The following is an 8,560-nucleotide window of genomic DNA, read 5'->3' as shown; positions in this document are numbered from 1 at the left end:
TTAGTATCTTTATTGCTTTGAGTCTTTGACCGTTGATTTGGTTTTAATATAAATATATATCTGTTGGGTATATGATTTTTATTTGTTGTGTTTAACTGATAAATTTATCATTGTTGCAAGGTTAAACATTGGCCTTAAACAATATTTTTTACTAAGAAACAGATATATCAACAATTTCATTCATTTCAAATGATAAGACGATTCATTTTGAAAAATACAAGGACTAACTTGATGCATAAGATTCATTGAAAAAGAACATGACATTTGGGTGATGTGTTTAGGAACCAAAGGTATATTTCAACCCAATTACTAACAAGGCCTGAAGAAATTGCACATGGGCATTTCCTAGCAGCAGCTTAATTTTGTATTTCCAATCACATGATGCACAGTCTTGCTAGGAAATTGAGAAAACTATTATACCCAGTTGTTGCATCTAGTAGGCTTCGTTAGAAATCTTCTGAGTAAACGCTTCCACTTGCAGAATGAGACCAATATTCCTTGACAAGCTGACCAAAAAGTGAACCCTCCTTGTTCATCAGCTTTAATGGCTCATCATACTCTGCTATTTTCCCTGTTAATGCAAAGTAATATATCAAATCCACTATAATTGAAAAGACGGTATAGTTCTTTTACAAGAACGCAGGGATACATCACTCACCATCGCTGATAGCAAGCACCTTAGTGCAGTCCATGACAGTTGGTATCCGATGGGCCACTGTTATTACAGTGCAGTCTGTGAATTCTGTTCGTATAGTTTTCTGAATTAGAGAGTCTGTTGCATTGTCAATTGATGCGGTGGCTTCATCAAGCACTAGTATCTGACTTCTCTTAAGTAATGCACGTCCCAAACAAAATAATTGTCGCTGTCCAAGGCTCCAATTTGATCCATCTTGCATTACTGCAATGTAGATTATTAGTTGTGATTTTCTAACCTAAGGATATGAAAACATACATACACAATTTCTTACCTAAGGAATCCAGGCCCTCCTTTTTTCCACAAATAGTCTCTCGAAGTTGACATTTTCCTAGAACCTGTAACACAATATAATAAATACTCTTGAGTTAATTAGCAAGAGTAAGCAAAGTACAACTGTTATTAGTTCTTGGATGTCGGTATGATGGGAATTAGTTTCCTTTAACCACTACAAGTTGACAGAACATCGAAATTGATAACATTTCCAGCAACCTGCCAGATGACTATAAATATTGAATCCAGCTATTATTAAAAGAGTGTAATAATACAAAAAAGCATCTTAACAAGGTAGATTGCAATGCACAATTCTCAGTCCATCCTAATAATTAAAACAGGTTATAAAAACCGTACCTCCCATATTTCCTCATCAGTATGATTTGATAGGGGGTCTAGATTGTATCTCACTGACCCACTAAAGAGTGTTGGATCTTGTGGTATGATTCCTAGACGTGATCTTAGATCATGAAGCCCAATTGTAGAAATGTCAATTCCATCTATAATGATCATTCCCTCAGTTGGCTCCACCAGACGAAACAAAGCACTAATAAGAGTTGTCTTTCCACTACCAGTGAGGCCAACGATCCCAATTTTGTGCCCTCCTTCAAAAATGCAACTTATGCCCTGAAGAACTAGCGGAGCATTGGGCCGATACCTCACCTGATTGATGCCATATAATAATAACAATTACATTTCCATAATTCAAGAACTTGTTGATGTATAGAGTAATACTCTCTGCAATTTCTTTTCTTTGGTTTACCTTCAAATCACATATTTTCACTTGTCCAACCACAGGCCAATTGTGCATAGGTTGGTGACCTTCTATTTCTTCTGCAGCTTCACTAGGAATATGCATGTATTGTTCTAGCCTTTCTACAGAGGTAATTGAAGTTTCTAGCAAGCTCCAGTTTAGGACAAAAAAAACAACATATACATTTAATGACAGACCGTATGACAGTGCCATGCCAACATATCCTGCCATCACATAGTAAATGTTGGTCAGAAAATACAGTATAGATAGATTTATAAACTAGCCTCCAATATCAGTAATATAGCTTGCTCAATTATATTTTAGAAGCAAAATAAATTGTATCTTGTACTACCCATCCCTGATTTTATAAATCCCAAATTTTGTAGCAAGTCGGGCATGTTGCTGACGCAAAACCAACAGATGCCTTTGGTTGACTAAGCTAAAGGATGTGAGGGTATAACCATAAAGAAGTCAAGTTTCGGAGTGACTAATTCATGCAAGGAATCCTAAGGAATGCCCAAATGATAAAATAAAAAAGATGGAGGAGCTTCAGTTAAGATGGTTTGTACATACAGAAGAAGCAGATCACTTCTATTACTGGGAGAGAGAAAATGGAATAATGGTATTTTTAGTTGCAGCCTGTGTTGTAATTGTTCCAAGTGTAAAGGCATGGGTTGTATTACTGGTTGGAGGGGTTGGATTTACATGTTGCTTATAAGAAATGCATATCTAAAGCTTAGAGAATTGATAATCATGAGATGTAGTAGCACCGCAAGAATTTAACTGAAACATATAAGATTATTATAATTCAATTGGGTTAAGTTGATATTACTAACCAGAGGCAGAAGCTCCAAGATGAAGCAAAGTCATGGAAAGTGCTGAGAATGAGAGAACAATTGCACATAGAATTTCCACACGTTGGATCAGCCACTCGTTTGTTGAAAAATTATGAAAGCATGGACTTGCGTTTCTGTCAATAAGGTTCAAGTTCTTTACAAAGAACCGCTCCTCCTCCCCAAAAGCTCTAATTGTCATGGCTCCAGCAATGGATTCAGCAAGATGGCTGACGATTAAAGACTTGGTTGTACCATCTGTTCGCATCAATTCTTTTGCAGAAGCAAAGTAGTATCTCTATATTTCCGAACAAAAACAGGTTCAGTATTTATTTGTTGAGAAGGCTGCAGATAATAGGAAAAGGAAGACACCTCTGGATGTGGATGGAGATTTCTATTTTGTAAGTATTTCATTATGACATCAAAGAATGTGGTAAACATTCAGAAACATAGAAAATCCAGAGTTTTAACTTATGTCAGTTGACAACCAGTGTATTAGAAAATACTAACATCTTAAATGTCAAGCTATTGGAAAACCAAGTACTAAACCACCAATTGGAGAATTGAGAATGCACTGATGCCACACCCTAAGTAAATACATAGATCATGCAATATGTCAAAATAATTACCAGAGGCATGGACAAGGGAATGTTCCCTTTCAATAAATATAAAAATTTTGTGAAAGAATCATTCTGTTAATTGTTATTGGTGCGTGTATTACCTGTAACAGTATGGTCAGATAAACCATGGGAATTATGAGAAACAAGATTGGCCAGGTTAGAAGAGCTAATATTGCATAGCTAGTGTACATAAGCATAGATGCCCCAAGAGCGAAACTTAATTTGAAAGCCACATCAAGGTCGATGATAGTCAAATCAGACGATACCTATAAAAGTAACCATTAGTGTAAGCCCAACTGTGTTTTTCTTAAGGAAAGCATATAACTTCAGTTTTGAACTCTTACCCGGTTGAGAATCCTTCCCAGAGGTGTTGAGTCATAAAACGACATTGGCGCCCGGAAAAGAGAGGTCATCAGTGTAGAAAAGATCAAACGCGATGCCCCAAAACTTAAAGTAACTACATAAAAGGATCTAAGAAACAAAAAAAGTACTAGGATACATGCAATCACTGAGTAAACTGTGATAAGCTCCACTCTATTTACATGAGAATCCTGGATGTGAGCAGCTAACCAGTAGCTTTGAATAATTTGAACAAATATGAATATGATATGGCATATGGTTGTCAAGGAGAAGTACAAAAAGCCGTTGTTCTTATTCAGATACTGTATGTAAGGCTTAAAACCAGTGTCTCCAGTTTCTCTTTCTTCTTGTTTAATCAATTGATCTCCTAGAGATGACATTAACTGCTTCTTGCTATAATTCTTCTTAATTTCACTTTTGGAGGGTTCAAATTTTCTAAAAGAAGCATACTTGGCTTGTCTCTCAAAACCAACAGTGTCATGGTGTACACTAACAAGATTTTGAAATTCTTGACTAGAAGCCGCCAACTCATCATATTTAGAAGCTCTTAGTATATCCCCCTTAGTCATAAACTGCCAACAAAATGAAGTTTATTTAGTCCTAGAGTTTTTCACTACACTTCCAGCAGATAATTGAAAATGTTTAGTAAAATTAATGGAAAATGAAATCTCAGTTATTTTCAAGGTATCAGAACCATAGTGGTGAAAGTAACCCCAACCAAAATTAATAAATAAATGAAAGACACAGAGAAAACAGCACAATTTCACTGGTATACCAACCAAAACAGAATCAAATGCAGGAAGGAAGTCAACTTGGTGAGTCACCAACAAGACTGTCTTCCTAGATAGAGCTCCCATCACATATTCCTGGACACAAGGCATATTAGATTTTTCTTTCCTTGAAAAAAAATGAATAAAAGAGTACTACTAGAAAAATCCTATTGGATGTTAAAAATAATTACATGAAATAGTGTGGTGGAAGTATGTGCATCAACAGCGCTGAATGGATCATCCAAGAGATATACATCTGCATCCTGATAGAGTGCACGTGCAAGTTGAACACGCTGCTTTTGTCCACCGCTCAGAGTAACTCCTCTTTCTCCTATTTCTGTGAGATCACCATATGGAAGCATCTCGAGGTCTTTTATTAGGGAACATATTCTAAGCACTTCTTGATATCTAAGAATATCCATGGGGGACCCAAACAGAATGTTTTCTTGTATAGATCCTGTCTGGATCCAAGATGTCTGAGAAACATATGCTATCTTTCCATAGGCAGTAACCTGAAAATATAGATCCAGAAAGCTTTATTAACACTTTTATCGTATAAGAATTATGAAATCTACATGTAATTGATGCATAAATAATTAATCGGGAAAATATCGTATGCTCTAGATATTAGTAAGAGGGAGACCTAAGTCTCATGAAAAATTTAAAATATACAATTCTCTACTTGAGGGCTTAGTCTACTCCATGGATAAGGAATAAATGATTACTTACCATGCCCTTGATGTTTGGCACCTCTCCAAGAATTGCAGTTAGAAGGGTAGATTTACCTGATCCAACCTCTCCACAAATAGCTACCTTTTCTCCTGGTTTCACAAACAAGTTAATGTTTCTTAGTATGACATTTTCTGAATCAGTCTCCCAAGATATTTCACTGGCCCTCATAAATATGGAGTGCTCCTGCTCTTTCCCATTGCACTTTCGCCTTGTATTTCTGTTCTCCAACTCAGGCTCCTCAAGAAACTTGACAATTCGGGTTAATGAAACCTTTGCTTCGATGAACACTCCTGCAACATCAGGGATCATCCTAATAGGCTCCTGAACAATGCGTAGACTTGATAGGAACATGAATACATTACTAGTAGAGAGTGGAATTCCAAGGAAGTAGCATGACCAAAAGGTGGCAGTTGATACTAAAATCTGAGATGACCAAAATAAAGACACATAATGCCCCTTTTGTGATAAAACTGGTAGTATCCACTTGGATTCTTCTTTCCTTAACACTTCTATGACATTCTTAAAATGTTTCTCCCAGGCATACAACTTCAAGACCTTCATATTTGCAAGAGCTTCTGTAATGGCCTTTAGCCTCTTATCTTGTGCCACCATAAGCTTGGTCTGATATTTATGCTGCAATTTGGCTAATGGAGAAGTTGCAATCACAGTCAGTATGATTACAATTAAAGCTCCAACAGTTGCCAGCCCCATAGCATAGTAAACAATAGATAAAGCAATACATAGCTGAATGATTGTTGACCATATCTGATGGAACCAGTATGGGAATTCACCTATTCTATAGGCATCTACTGTGACATAATTCATTATCTGGCCAGGAGAATGAGTAACCTTAGCAGCATTTGAGAGTTGCAGTTGCTTTTGATAAATAGCTGCAGACAAGGAGGATCTTACCTGGAGACCAATCAATCTGGTTCGGAAGAACCATTGCCTCTCAGAGAATGACTCTAAACACTTTGCCACAAAGAGTCCTCCTGCCAGTGCATAGCCCTCATATTTAAAAGCTTCTTTGCCATCTGCGATCTCAATGAAGGCTTTAAGAAACAATGGACCAGTGGACACTGTGAGGACCTTGATCAATGCAAAAAATCCAGAAATTAAAATTTCTCTCTTATGGCAGGAAAATATTACAGAGAACATTGAAGGAGATTCATATGTTGCTTTCTGTTTCTGCTTGCTTAGTTGCTTCTTAAACATTAAGTAGCATGTTTGAGCCTGGTCTTCCTGCCTTAACTGCGGAATATCATTTTCCTCAAGAATTTTCTCTTTACCCTGCTTCATTAATGGATTCAACCACCAAAATGTCATAGTACTAAGAAATCCAGCTTTTGCAAAAGGAGTAACATTTTCATTAGAACAATTTTCACCTTTGGCATTGTCGTCTTCACTTTGCAAAGGTGCATAGGAAGTATCATAACTAAAATATGGATCAGTTTCCACAAGCTTGTGTCCCCGAAAAGCACACAAGAGAAGCAGGACTGCTCCTGGAAGGGACAAAATATCCAATATCATCTCCATAGTTGCCATTTTGTCCACAATAATAACCCAAAGAGATGAAAAGTAGAGGAATCCAGCATACATGAAGGCTACAATCGAACAAAGCTTTGCAGTTGTGGTGTGCTGAAGGCGTACGCTGTCAATAATTACTGTAAAATCCAGCATCAACCATGTGAACCCTTGGAATAGCATTTCTAGCCATCCATGCAAAGGTAAGATGGTTCCTGTTGCATTGAGTTCCTTATAACATATCCAAAACCCAGATCCCAAGTAAGCCAAACCCAGACCACCATTAAAAATGGCTGAAAAAATCAGAATTGGAGAGAAGCGTTTAGACTTTAATGGCTCTATTCTCTTCCTTAAGAATGTTCTAAACAGTACCAAATATACAAACATGAGGAGAAATAGGAAATTAACAGAAATGACCAAACAATTGTTGATGCATGTATTTGGATCGATTATGGATAGAAAACCATAACTGCATCTCTTTCCAACTTCACTTGAACACTCAGAATTCCCACAGAATACAGTCCAGAAACCCTTTTCCATTCCGATTCTTTCAGAGCAGAAGCTTCTAACAAGAAGCCTTATGTTGTTGATAGGCAATCCAATTTATAGAGCCTAGAAGGAAAGAACAATTAAACCGGTGAATAATTTCAACAAGTTAACAACCATTTCTTACAATATTACAAATAGGTTTTCATCATAAATTTCACTAATATTAATCCTACAAAACTATTTTTCTTTCATGTGAAATACAACCTTTCCTTTTCATGCTAGCTAACACTCAAATATGGAGTTTGTAGTTTAGTTAACCATGTTCTGATATGGCACTTTCTAAATGTCCTCAAGAGTATAAAGCCAATTCTTGTATATTATCCTAGTTTCAGTGAAAGCCAATTCTTTTATATTTTCCTAGTTTCAGTTTATTGTTCTAGAAATCCTACTCTTATTTGTACTACAAGTACTGTAATCCAAGGACTAATCCTCCTAAGTTGGAAGAAAAAAATGAGAAAGGAAAATTTGTTTGAGATTCAAAAGACATAATTACCCCTATTACCTCGTTATTTCAAACTACAATAATGTAATAATAGAAATTTACTTTAATATCTTTTTACTTTTCTATCCTTTCTGACAAACACATGTGATAGAAAACTAAAATCTTTTATATCTTTCTATTAATCTTCTCAACATTTTTCACTCTCTCACTTTTCCATTCTTTTAGCTTAAGATTAGCTTAGGGATAATCTACTATGTATGCTCTTCAACCGATTCATTGTAACACATAGAATTAAGGGTCTGTTTGGTTGAGGAGATGAAAAAATGGGAGAATAAAAAATGGTAGAAGGATAGAAAAAATTTAGTTTTTTCTCATGTGTTTTGGTTGGAGAGATGGAAAAGTGAGGGAAGAAAAACTCTTTTATTTTGTTGAGAAGAAAAATGAGAGGATGAAAAATATAATTTTACAAATTTGCTTTCATGCCCTTATTGGATAAAAATAAAATAAAATAAACAAATTAGAGGGAAAAAATGGACAAACCGAAAAAAAAAAAAAATCAAAACGAAAAACAAAATGAATGAGAAGTACTAGGGAAAAAAAATAAAACCAAAGGAATTTTAAAATAAATAAATAAAAGGAAACAAAAAAAAAAAAAAAAAAAAAAAAAAAGAAGAAGAAGAAGAAGAAGAAGAAGAAAAAAGAAGAAGAAGAAGCAAAAAGGCCAAAGAAGAAAACAAACCAAAAAAAAAAAAAAATACCCCTTGGGTCAAGTGGGCTTTTTGGTTTTTTTTTTTTTTTTTTTTCTTTTTCATTTTTTCCCGGTTTTCACTTCTATTTTCTCCCTTTGGTGGGCTCAGAAAAATACACTCGGATTCCACCCGTTTTTCCCTTTTTAAAGTCCATCGAACCAAATTCTCCAAAAAAAAAAAAAAAAAAAAACATTTTCTCTCTCCTTCTCTTTCCTATTTTTTCTATCTTTCCTAAAATTCACCCAACCAAAAAACCCTAC

The 8,560-nt window shown here is 35.5% G+C and overlaps 1 protein-coding gene across 1 annotated transcript; it reads right to left on the bottom strand.

The window, feature by feature from the left end:
- Positions 1 to 209: 209 nt before the first annotated feature.
- LOC115973118 (ABC transporter C family member 10-like) lies at positions 210 to 7,100 on the bottom strand. The gene is made up of 11 exons (XM_031093357.1): positions 5,034 to 7,100; positions 4,496 to 4,816; positions 4,314 to 4,400; positions 3,519 to 4,106; positions 3,276 to 3,440; positions 2,558 to 2,852; positions 1,731 to 1,945; positions 1,325 to 1,630; positions 969 to 1,032; positions 659 to 898; positions 210 to 571 (listed from the first exon to the last, which is right to left on the bottom strand). The coding sequence occupies exons 1-11, from the start codon at positions 7,098 to 7,100 to the stop codon at positions 447 to 449; spliced, it is 4,473 nt and encodes a 1,490-aa protein (XP_030949217.1). The 3' UTR covers positions 210 to 446.
- Positions 7,101 to 8,560: the final 1,460 nt, after the last annotated feature.

The sequence above is a fragment of the Quercus lobata genome, unplaced genomic scaffold (genome assembly GCF_001633185.2).
Source record: "Quercus lobata isolate SW786 unplaced genomic scaffold, ValleyOak3.0 Primary Assembly Scq3eQI_2004, whole genome shotgun sequence".
Taxonomy (NCBI): domain Eukaryota; kingdom Viridiplantae; phylum Streptophyta; class Magnoliopsida; order Fagales; family Fagaceae; genus Quercus; species Quercus lobata.
The sequence above is the reverse complement of the archived record's forward strand: the minus strand, read 5'-3'. Positions and strand labels throughout refer to the sequence as shown.

Excerpts from the sequence above, each read along its gene's own strand:
- LOC115973118 (XM_031093357.1), bottom strand. The coding sequence starts at position 7,100 with ATGGAAAAGGGTTTCTGGACTGTATTCTGTGGGAATTCTGAGTGTTCA. Across the intron at positions 3,441-3,518 it reads TGGGAAGGATTCTCAACCGG|GTATCGTCTGATTTGACTAT; the intron begins GTAAGAGTTCAA and ends TTACTTTTATAG. Across the intron at positions 899-968 it reads GGAGGGCCTGGATTCCTTAG|TAATGCAAGATGGATCAAAT; the intron begins GTAAGAAATTGT and ends TCTACATTGCAG.